This window comes from Lachnellula hyalina (genome assembly GCF_007821495.1).
Source record: "Lachnellula hyalina strain CBS 185.66 chromosome Unknown contig00091, whole genome shotgun sequence".
Lineage (NCBI taxonomy): Eukaryota > Fungi > Ascomycota > Leotiomycetes > Helotiales > Lachnaceae > Lachnellula > Lachnellula hyalina.
The window spans coordinates 6222-18182 of record NW_022157205.1 but is presented as its reverse complement, the minus strand read 5'-3'; the positions used below and the strand labels follow the sequence as shown (position 1 = coordinate 18182).

General features: G+C 48.1%; 3 protein-coding genes across 3 annotated transcripts; all 3 read right to left on the bottom strand.

Annotated features, from left to right (window-relative positions):
- Positions 1–1722: 1722 nt before the first annotated feature.
- yngI_0 (putative acyl-CoA synthetase) lies at positions 1723–3898 on the bottom strand (the record flags this gene model as incomplete). The annotated part of the gene is made up of 3 exons (XM_031151147.1): positions 1723–3303; positions 3340–3657; positions 3737–3898. The coding sequence occupies 3 exons, from the start codon at positions 3896–3898 to the stop codon at positions 1723–1725; spliced, it is 2061 nt and encodes a 686-aa protein (XP_031004371.1).
- A 792-nt stretch (positions 3899–4690) lies between these two features.
- OCH1 (Initiation-specific alpha-1,6-mannosyltransferase) lies at positions 4691–5877 on the bottom strand (the record flags this gene model as incomplete). The annotated part of the gene is made up of 2 exons (XM_031151146.1): positions 4691–4740; positions 4791–5877. The coding sequence occupies 2 exons, from the start codon at positions 5875–5877 to the stop codon at positions 4691–4693; spliced, it is 1137 nt and encodes a 378-aa protein (XP_031004370.1).
- Positions 5878–9279: 3402 nt separating this feature from the next.
- Positions 9280–10990, bottom strand: LHYA1_G006205 (uncharacterized protein; the record flags this gene model as incomplete). The annotated part of the gene is made up of 5 exons (XM_031151145.1): positions 9280–10034; positions 10215–10454; positions 10505–10618; positions 10787–10843; positions 10912–10990. The coding sequence occupies 5 exons, from the start codon at positions 10988–10990 to the stop codon at positions 9280–9282; spliced, it is 1245 nt and encodes a 414-aa protein (XP_031004369.1).
- Positions 10991–11961: the final 971 nt, after the last annotated feature.

Genomic DNA, 11961 nt, shown 5'->3' with positions numbered 1-11961 from the left:
TACTGTCCAGTGCACCAGTAATTGCATATATACAGGCCGTTGTGGCGTCCGGGGTTTTGCTTTTTTTACTTGTTCTAGGATACCACCTTCACACCTGCTGTCTGGATCCTTCTTGCTACCAATGGTTTTATGTTCTCAGTTCGCTACGTCCGTTTAGCTTGCTCAAATTGTGAGTAATCTAGACTTGGCTAGAGGGACTAGCTTGGGTACGGACCAGGCAGCATGGTGACTTTGTACATATCGGCCACCACAGGCACATTGCAACGGAATAATTCCCATCCTAAATACGCGTTTCTCAGTTCCAATGGATGTCCCACATGGAAGAACATTACCTTTGGAGTCTTACTACTGACTTTAATAGGACTGGTCAGTTATTTTTTATTCCCGCGGATTCCAACAGGAAAGGACCATTCCATGAGATTAGCGAACCATCTTATTTAGCCTTGGACAGCCTCCAGTGGAGTTTCATTCATTCCGTCTCTTCTCCTGGATCCGATAGAACTAGAAAAGGCCGATTATTCCTTCGTGGACTACTTGTCTTTCCCGGATTTGCTCCTTGCGATCGCAAGATAGCTTTGTTCGAGGCCCAGTTAAGGACACCTTTCAATCTAGGGGAATTCAACAAGCCTCCCATCAGTGGTCAAACAAGGTTCCAAACTTCTATCCCAAGCTTCAGAAGATGCTAGGTTCAGAACAACATTATTTAAAAAACTTCGAAAAATCGGCTTCATTCTTTGTAATGGGCGCCTATTTGGGTAAGTATCAACGCCTACCTGCCAATACCCCAGCAGGTTTATTCTCCGGGCCTGACTTATTGCGCGATTCCATTTTATGGCTTTTGTTCCACATCTCCAAGCGTACCAACCCAGTGCACCTTCCGGCACCATTATCCTCTTTTGTCCACATCTGCATCCACGGACCTTTAGGAAATGCTCAACTCACATCACTTTCCACTCCACTTCCACTTGAGATATCTTGGAGCTGTGATCATTGCCATAACGTGTCTCGAGTCCACCAGACATCCACCCTCAGATTCTCTTGCCGTGGGCAATTCAGCCGAGCCAAGCCTGAAAAATACAATATCCCTGCAACTGGAGGACAGACATCCTTTTCTCTTCCCGTTCGGCTCGTTCGGGAAAGAAAGAAAAACAGAACATCTAGGGTCCAAGCACCCTCCTTCATGCCGGAGACTGAACACCAAATCATACCAGGCCCGTTTCCCGTTCTCGTGGAGCTCAAAATTTTATGTACATGTATATATATGACTTCCCCTCTGCTTTTGAATCTTCTGCTTGTTCGTTTCATACCAGCTGAATGGATGGATGAGGAGCTAACTTGGTTTAGGCACTCGTGAGTGAGAGGTTAGGGATGGGATTGTGCAGGTTGGGAGGTGGGGCTGAATAAAGGGTATCCTTGGTTTAGGGCTTGGGGTTTATGGGAAGGGGGGGTAGTTCGGTCAGTCGGGGTTGGAAAGGGAAGGGAAAGGAAGGAATACAAAGTACTGTTTATAGTCTCGGGACTCGTTGCAAGGGCTCCTTTTAATCCTCGCTCAATGATATTATTGTCTTCGCACTTATACTCTCGATGCGTGGCAATTCTTTTTCCGTATTCAAAAAATCGATTTTTAAAATCCTTTCCTTCGCTTCGTCATCCGAGTCCAGACCTCAATAGATTCATCTTATCCAATCATCTATATTTTCTGTAATCTCTATCTATTTAGATTTATTCTCCCTCTCCTCTCCCCTTCTCAAGCCAACTAATTCCCATCTCCCTCAACTTAAACTTCTGAATCTTTCCGCTCGCCGTCTTTGGATACTCCGTGACCCAAAAAACATATTTTGGCACTAGATGCCCACTCAACTGTTCTCTGACCCATTCTCTAACCCATTCTGTCGTCAAGAGCTTTGAGTCTGCTTCGCTTCCATGGGCATGTAGACCTGAGTTCACGCCGCCTTGTTTTTGCTTTTGTTTTTGCTTTTCGCTGGGTGTGGGATTGGAAGTGGAAGCGGAAGCGGAGTCATCAGGTCCAAGAGCGGTATTCTGATGAGGCACGACAAACGCAGCCACCACCTCCCCGTATTTCTCATCCGGGAGTCCCACAACAGAGACCTCAGACACAGCCGGGTGTGCAAACAGCGCATTCTCGACTTCCAGCGGATGAATATTCTCACCGCCGCGAATAATCAGATCCTTGATCCGGCCCGTGATTTTCACATATCCCTCGGCGTCCATAACCGCTTCGTCGCCCGTATGCATCCACACCTTGCCCTGATCATCATGGTCGATCACGCGCACTTCTGCGGTGCGCGATGCGTCGTTCCAGTATCCTTTCATGACGTTGTAGCCTGCTATGGCTAGTTCGCCGCGCTCGCCGACAGGCAGGATGTGAGTGCGGTCGGTGACGGATACTACTTTTGCGTGGACGTGAGGCAGGAGCCGGCCCACGGAATCGAGGCGTTTGGGGAGCGGGTCGGAGGGCGTCGTCATGCAGGATACGGGGCTTGTTTCCGTCATGCCGTAGCAGATTGTCAGGCCCGTTAGGTTCAACTCTCTGTGCAGCTTCGACATCAGATGTGAAGGTACTGAAGACCCGGCCGCGATACCCGTGCGTAGATGCTCGAAGCCGCTACGGGGGACGGTGCCGCTGGAGAGGAGTTCAAGCTCCGAGACAAACATGGTTGCTACGCCGTATAGCGCGGTGGCTCTCTCGGCTTGGACGGCTTCTAAAGTCACCCGCGGGTTGAAAGCTGGACTTGGGAATAAGATGGCTGAGCCGTGTGTGACGGTCGCCATATATCCTAAGATACATCCAAAACAATGGAATAGCGGAGGCGGACAACACACCACATCTTGTGGCGTAAGACCCATTCTGAGTCCTATGAAATACCCGTTATTAAGGATAGAGCGATGGGATAAGCATGCTGCTTTGGGGGCTGAGGTAGTGCCGGATGTGAACTGAATGTTCACTGTATCGTCTGCGTGAAGCGAGGCGTCAGGGACGATGGCTTGGGGTGATGAGTGGAGGAGGGCTGTGAATGGTATTGTGGATGTGAAGGGGGTGGTGTCGATATGTGATGGAGCAGTGGCGTTGTTTACCAGGGTGATAGTGCGCAGGGAGGGGACTAATCTGGACTGAAGGGTTGAGGATGTCAGGTCTCCTGCTATGGCTTTGAGAAGCGAGATGTTTTCTCTGGGAGGCTTGTAGGCCAGATTTGTCTCGGCGCCTATGATAAGATGTGAGGCATCGAGATGGCAGAGTGCGGAGATGACTTGTGTGGAGTTAAAGGCCGGGTTGAGGGGAACCTGGTTGATATTTAGCTAATATGTGTCTTTACTTACTTTATCCCACGTTGTCATTTCTCTCTGAGAATGGAGTTGGAAAGGGAGGGGATATACCAATATAGCACCAAGCTTAAAAATCGAATAAGTGAGTGCAGCAAACTCCCAACAATTCCCTAAACTAATAGCAACCCTATCCCCCTTCCTCACGCCCCTCTCCTGCAATCCCCGCGCCAGCACATTACTCTTCTCATCCAGCTGTCTATATGTCAACCTCCCTACTTCTACTTGACTTTTCGATATAACGGCTGTTCGATCGCCGTACTCCGAAACAATGGAGGAAAAGTGTTCTGGAATCGTCTGCGTGAGCAGGGGTGGCTGGATATTAAACACTGTTAGTAGAAGGTCTATCTATGAATATGTAGAGTGGAGTGGGGTAAGGGACAATAAATAGTACCTCAGTAGGACCTTCAGCGTAACTTTGTGTGAGGAGGGTTCTCTGCTGCTGTTGCTGTCCAAAGACTTCTCTTCTTTTGCCGTGGTATATTGTGCCATATCTCCTAATTGCAATAGATCTAGCCGTCCTTACGGCTCCAAATATCCTCACGGAAGAACCCATTGTCGTGTTCGTGGACCCTACGTCTCAATCCTCTCCATTCCATTATCTCACAATGCGTATGTGTATATCCTCTTTCTTCGAATTGGAGAAGAAAGAGGACAGGATTGAGATGTCGAAATTGTGTAGCCAAACCTCGCCGAACTCACTTTAAAATGCGGGGTGAAAGGCGGGGCACGGTACTTTCCGCGCTTGCGGTAAATAGGAGCCGAGGACTTAGGGGGAAATGACAATCGAGTATTATATTTCCAGACATTAGGCGAAAGTTCAAATGTAGGTAAACGAGGCTGTGGAACTAGCAAGCAGTTCAATCGTTTGAATATACAAGGTGCGTAGACAGGGGAGCAAATTGTTCTCTCTCCGCATCTATCCAGCATTATCTCTTTTACAAGTCCGAGCCCTTCCTTTCCAATGCACAAGAATTCAGCTCTTGAAACTCGTGCCCGTGTCCCTCCGGTTTGACATCCAAGCCGCCTTTATTGATCTTTTCGTTCTTCCCAACGCCGTTTCGAGACTTCAGAAAGCCCCCGGCTAATTTCCTTATTATAAATCAGAACAAACTCCGTCGCTCTTTGCCCGCCCAGAAAATAGCAAATTTCAGTCCCAAATCTAATTTTTGTATCAACAGCTAGACGGGAATATAAAACAAGCTGAAGGAGGCCTGTCTGTGGGCGCTCCCGTGTATGCCGCTGACGCAAGTACTAACTTCTCGAAATGCAATTTTGTGACACATGGTTTTGTGAAATATACAATGGTTGCCCCGTTCTTCGTTCGGACTACGTATAAAGATACGCCCTACTGTTGTTGTTCTCCGATGTGTCGAAGGCTTTCCGGCTTCCAGGTTCCTGCAGAGTTGTTAGTCATAATCTTCAGTGCATGAATTGGATTTGCGTACCCTCAAAATCGTGTTTGACGAACGCCAAGGGATGATCGACATCCTCCGCACCCATCTGTTGGACACCCGGGCTGAAGCTGGTGATGGGCAAGATGACCACATCACCGACCTTCTTAGCAGCCTTCATACCAGTGAAATCTCTCCATGTAATGTTGCCCTTGCTAGTAGTCATATCAAAGTACTTCTTGTCGTTCATGAAATTGAAAATGGTATCTGTCCACACGGCCGGACCTGTAAATTCGATGACCTTGTTGTCCGAGATACCCTTCAATGTCCCTGCCTTCTTCCTGCTGAGTGTTTCGTCCGTGATATGTGCCACGGCCTCGCGCAATACTGGATGTCCGGCTTTTGACTGAATCGTCCATTGGCAGAATTGGATCCTTCGTGAATACCATTCTTTCCAGTCCTCCCTATCTGGGTCAGCCTCGATGCCAATCACCAGTCCCACTTGTTCCCGCGGAACAGTCTCTGGCAGCCATTCGGTAGCTGATTTGAGTGCGTAGGTGTCGATGTCGGAGTATATGCCACCCCTGGCCAGCAGAATCAGGTAGCGGAAAAAGTCGGCCTTGAGAACAGCCATGGGAAGGGAATTATAGGCCTCGAGTACTTCTGGAACAGAGGCGTACAAGTGTCGCAGCAGATGTACAGCAACTTGATCCGTGATGACTTCGTGGACGAAGCCGGGATGTTTCTCTGACCAGCTGGCTTCAGCTGGACGGAAATTCTCCCCAAATTCCCCTGACGCTGGTGTGTACTTCCACGTCTGCCATATGTATGCTGGGAACTTGGACTCCTGATCATACGGGAATTGGTACGCAAGCTTTTCTCTCAAGGTCGCACGAGAGTCTTGTATTATTTGCTGGCCTTTGCCTGGCGGCTTCATCTGGACTGGAGGCATCTTGGCGGAACTGGATCCATCGTCGGCTTTTGTTGTCGAATCCTCCTGCTCCGCACCACCCTGTTGTAGGTCGCTGCTTGCGTGAGGTAATATGTCGGGTTGTGTTGGATTGTTATTTGTTCGAGTGACGAGGAATAGGACTGTGAGGATGCACGCGGCAAATATTAGGGCTCTTTTGAACGTGAGCATGATGAACAATTAACAACGAATCTGTGGGCGGAAAAAGAAAAGAGGAAGAGGTGGTCTCTCAATGTCCCCTTTCTCCTTCCTACTGCTTGCTGGTCGAGTATCACGGCGTGTGTGTTGGTTGTACGGTGGCTGACGTTGTCGTGAATGAGGTGTACGAATAAGAGTTCACCAGGGGATGAAGAGACCCGGATTCGATGATCTGTGCCAAGAAAAAGGCAATGTGTAGGGGCGTGTTTTAGATGGGCGATCAGCACGCATTCGGCAAGAAGGGTGTTAGACTGTGAAGAACACGGCGCCGGTCGTATTAGCCTGATAGTGCCGTGAGATTCGAGATTGGGGTTGGAGAGAGTCGCCGATCGGAATAAGAGACTATGATAGAGGAGGAGTTGAGCTGTAGAGAGAAAGAAGGATGCGACGTGATGCAGAAAAGAAAAGGAAGAAGGATTGCAGCGAACGCGTATACAATCAAGCAATCAAGGTCCGTAGGAGGGTATTTCAACCTCTCTTCTCTTGTTAGGCATTTTGTTGCCGTCCCGCTTGTGGGTGGCGCGCTGAAACATCCAAAAATATCTACCTACTCGTGAAGAAAGAGCCTTGGATTTGAAGTCTAAATACGAGTATTTAAGAACAGGACACTTCCCGTGCTTGCAATCGACAGTTCTTTTATTTATCTCCTTTGTATATATGTACAGTACCTATACAATCATGTTATTCTATTATATACATAATAGAATACAGCATTAACTCTTCCTATAATTCATTGCGGCCACCCAACCGACCCATCCATTACTGCCAAACCGCGCCAAGATCTGTCAGCTTCACAAGTGTATCCGCTACTGTACTCGTTTCTGTATAGTATAGTACTAGCAGCTAACTTTAAAACATCAAGCAGAGTATTAACGACGACTGAAACCCAACCAATTTTCCATGTGTTCCGTACAAAAGTCTACAGCCGATTTAGACAGCAATCATATCGGAAGCGGAGATTACGATGTGTAAATCGTATTGTATAAATACGGCATCAGCATCCCAGCAAGCATGTAAGCGTCCAGAGGAACACGAAGGAATGCAAACGCGTGTGCTTTTGGAGTACGGACTTGTATCCACTTGAGTTTCTGCACGATACAAAACAGGCATCCTCCGTATTATATTTCTCCAATTTCAGTACTATATCGCGAGTTGTGCTGTTCTCCTGCAACACAGAACATCCTTCTGGGGGTAGCTACCCATGCGTACCTTCCCCACAGAGTATCAGATCAGAAACTCATGACTAGTCCATCAATCCTCCAGGCGGTGCATTTCGAATTTCTCGAGTCTAGAGCTTCTCTTTCCCTTCTCTTTATATTGCAGTAGTGTGAATTCATTGATGCTTTCTATGTTTGCCTCACATTGAAATGCAAGCACACCTCATATCGAATCATCTCATTAGAATTGTCCTTCAGCAGGACGCAAGTGTACTCTCTGCATTTGCCTATGCCTTAAGCCAGTTATTGTTAATCCTTCATATACCTCACTCACAACTATCCACCAAGTAATCTTGCTACATACACCCTGCCTTGTCTTACGTATTGCCCTTTGTCATCTCATTTGAAAGTCGTCATTTTTAAAATAACAAGTGACATCGACATTGCTAACGTCAACATCATCTTTTTTGCATCTTAACTTGACAGGAGGAATTCTGGATGTGGAAAACTCGGGTCATCGATATAGCAGAGCATTCATAAGGATTTTGATAGTTAACAGTCGTCGGTCTCACAATCGTACTTCTGGGACTGCACAGTCTTCATAAAAACAATGACTCAGATTTGTCTATGTCCCTCTAATCTAACATCACAAGCCCTACTTAGGCGCCATTCTCTTCTCAGTAGCTGTCTCCTTCTCGGCTGCCACCATAGCCGCTTTCTCCGCATCATCCGCCACCATCTCCTCTTTGAAATCCAGATACTTTTCGCCTGCAATAACCACCCCATCCGATATCCTAAGCTGTTCCTCCCAGTCCTCTCCATAATCGGCGACCAAAGCCGAAACGTTCAACATGACTCCCTGGCCACAATGGAACTTCGGAGGCGTGATCGGGCAGCCTTTTATGCACATATTCGGGTCCTGAGGTGGAGGGCTCGTATTGTCGAAACAGTTGTGCTTAGTAGAAGATGTCTCCATAGAGGATGGTGGGGTATTTGGTGTTGACATTATTGATGCTATGATGCTATGATGCTTTGCTTTGTTTGACTTGATGAATGTGTGGATGGGTAGACGGTGTTTTTATGTTAATTTGCGAAAGGGGAAACAGCAGGAGCAAGATGCTAAATATTTATAGACCTTGGGAAATGCTCAGTCCTTTGGTTATTCATGAAGTATGAATGATTGTATAACGAGTGGTTATTCATGAAGTTTGAATGATTACCTAGGTATATAACGAGTGGTTATTCACCGAGTAATAACCAATTCAGCCTGTTCGTGATTAACACTATTCAAAGAAGCGATATATAAGTACCTAACATATGATTCCCCCCGTTTCCTCGCTTAGCTTTGGCAATTCCTTCATTCACAACCCCTTTCTATAAAGTTTTCCTATAGATCTGATGTCTAGGGGAGCAAGCAAGGTGCACTAATGCGTTGATTAAACTTAACGTGTATCTTCAATCCTTTGATTGGGCTCCGATTTTTTTGATATCCCTCGCAGCAACGTCGCTCTTTGCGGCTGATGATAATTCACGGGCATTAGGAAAGTGAGGGGAAATTTTGAGTTTTCACAGGCGGACAACTCAACCGTCAGGTCACGTCATGTCATGTCACAAAGCAGAATACTACATCTTCCCAACCAAATTATCACAATTTTTTCTTTCTCCTAGTACCGTATCTTTTCAGCAACCTTCGCCTCCGATCCATCCGTCAATCAATCACCAGCGCCATCCATATTACCCAGTTGTGTGTTTCATTCTTAATTACAAGTTTGTCAACCAATACACAGAAATGAAAGCAGAAAAAGAAAAAGCCCATCCAGAACCAGAAAACCAGAACCCATTCGCATCGCATCGCAATGCCCCAGAGAAACGATTGTAAAGCCACTCCTACCAGCCAGCCATGCAAGCAAAAACACCCCGTTTGCCTCGCGTCTGCTTTTTGATTGAGATACGACAATGAGAAATATATGAGTAGAGGAGAGGATATCCAGCAATCAGATCCCAGCACTCCGCCAATGCAAACAACGAACCCCAGAAAACCGAAAAAGGAAATTCGAATCGAGGTAGATGAAAAGTCGACGAAAGGCCTTGCGCCGTCTGTCCCCATGATGCTCCGCTCCATACCAAGCAAAACACCGAGTGATATCTTCCCAATTCATTTTACACGCACCGTATCATTCCACCCCAATCGACCAATTATAATAGACAATAGGTACTCCTAACCCCAAACCGAGGCCTGCACACCGAGAGAATTCTTGCCCCAAACTCCACCACTCTTTCCACCCCATCCAAGACCCACATCCTGCTGCTGGGCGTTGTTCGGGTTGGAAGCCGCACTGGTAGCTCGGCCATCCTTCTCGGTACCCTGTCCCTCATCATTGTTAGCAGCGGCAAAGCCGTAGCTAAGGGGGGAGGGGAGGGGGGTGGTGGAGCGTTTGTTCAAAGCTGGGTTTGGTGCTTGGGATGCACTAGGACGGGTGCCAATTGGTGCTACACCAGAGCTCGTGGGCGCCTTCCCACCTTGACGGGGAGGCGACCCACCAGGTGATGATGTTGATGTTCGGCTGGACTGTTGGGCTGCAGACTCGAACAAACTGAAGCTGCTTGTTGGGTTGGAGGATGGCGACGAGGTGCTGTTAGCACGGGAGCGTTGCTGTCCCGGAGCTTGACCGGTTGCTGAATGAGGCTCAGCATTTCCTTGCTGAGCCTCGATCTGGTTTTGGCTCTTGTAGTGATCGAATGCTAGTGGTGAGTGGCCCCTAATCCCAGCTGACTGGGATCCTGAACCCTGAGTTCCTGGGCGGGGGGTTCCGTTCTCATCGAATCCGGCATGTTCGGAGTATGAACCATCACCATAAAGTGCGCTTCTTTGACGTGCAATCAGCTCTCGGCGTTCTTCTTCACTCATTCCGCTGCCTGGGCTCATTGTACGGTCTGGTTTGCCTCCGAGAGTAGAGACTTCAGCTATAACGTCTTATTCTAGTCAGTGACCGTTGGTATAATAGAAGAGATTTTGGGGAAACTCGAATCACACACGGCAATGGAAGGCAGAAGAAGAATAGTATATAACAGGGTATTGAGTGATATGTGAACCGCTGGGTACAGGATATTGATATGATGGGTGTTATTGTGATACAGTAGAGGGTGGCCTACTTCGATTGTACTGCTGCTCTTGGTGGTAGTTGCGCAGCTCTCTCTCACGCTGGGCCGCCATCCTTCTCTTCGCCTGCATTACTTGTTCGGCCTCATTCGCGCCACGAGATGGTTGATGTCGCTGGCTGGCATAAAAACCTTGTACATTGGAACCCGAGAATGACCGCGCATCGCCAAAGTCGCTGCCACTGACCGAGTGGTGTCGTGGAGGACCGCTAGGAGTGCCGCCCATGCGAGGATCTATAGATATTATAAGCCTCGACCCATATGGTGCTGATAGATCGCATTACCAAATTGCTCTGGGAATGATCTGGCCGCGCCAGACATTGGCACCGAGTCGCGCCGACCAGACATACCAAACATCTTCCCGCTCTTGACCAGGTTATCAATCGCACGGTCGACCTCTGCGTGTACCTATTAGCTTCGTGATCTTCAACGTCTTCCACGTGGTAGCCCAGCATGGCGCATAGCCGCATGGCCCCCTAGAGACCGGCATGCGACCCTCTAGAAAAACTTTTCACATGCCAAACATATCGTCTGCAGCCCTTCAATGTGTATAGATCGTCACGTACCCTCGATTTGTGTGCCGAACGTAGTAGAATCCTCGCGCGGGACGGCTGAACTGGCACCTGTAACGCTGGTCAATTGACATGTCCTATTGACCTCAGCCCCTAAAAATCACCCGGAGTCAACGTACCAGAACGAGCCGGCGGGGTCTGCTGTTCCCAGGTAGGCTGCGCGGCGGCTGGCCATTGCTGATTATCGTAATAAGACATATTTCCAGATCAAGCTGCGTCGAAAACTGGAGCCTGCAGTGCTGATTCGAGGTATCGTAAGGAACGTATTACGACGAAAAGGCCGCAAGGAGGATTCTATTGAGATGAATGTAGGTTAGTATGAGTCTCCTGATAGATCTGCCCAGGCGGAGAGGAAAGTGGTGTGTGTATTTGATTTGCGCGCGTAGGGGGAGAAAAAAAGTGGTAGCCGAGGAGAAATGTCCTGACGGCGGGCGAAAGCGGCGTTTTGAGGGGTGAGAAACGGCAAAATCTATCTCACTTACCAAACGAAATCCAGAGAGAAAAACACTGGATATACACAGAAAAGAACGACCCAGGACTCGGACGACAGACAACGGGGTGGGAAGGTGTCGTCGAAGGGTCAATGGAGAGAGGATATAAGGCGGGTAAGGTGTCCAGGAGGGAGGTGAGCAAAAGAGGAGAGAGAGAAGGAGTGGGACAAGAGACGTCCGGGAGGTGGTGAGGAAGTGGAAGTGGAAGTGGAAGTGGAGGCTTGCTTGATCAGTCAGTAGTGTACGGTAGCACTCGGTGGTTAGATTAGATTTGGGGGGTGGAGGGTATTAACAGTTTGGATTGGACAGGGCAACGGAGATGCACCCACCATAACGCACCACCGGAGACGATGGCAATCGAGAGACCGGACCGGGAAGGAAGGACTGAAGGAAGGAATCGTACGGGTAGAGTAGAGTAGATAAATTATTAGTGGGCTAAGAAGTAGTGGGGTGCAACAGATGAGATGTTCTGGATGAGCAGGAGCAGGTCTTTTCTCCGGAACAATTCCTTCTCTTCTCCTTCTAGAAGAACAAAAGCATAAAGCATCAGATGTAAAATATAAACTATAAAATATATAATCTACTTCGCATTATATGACACTCGTACTCGTACCTGCAGGCCGATTTCACTTCCACTTGAGTATTCTCTTTCATCCCTCCTCCACCACTTCACTCCTC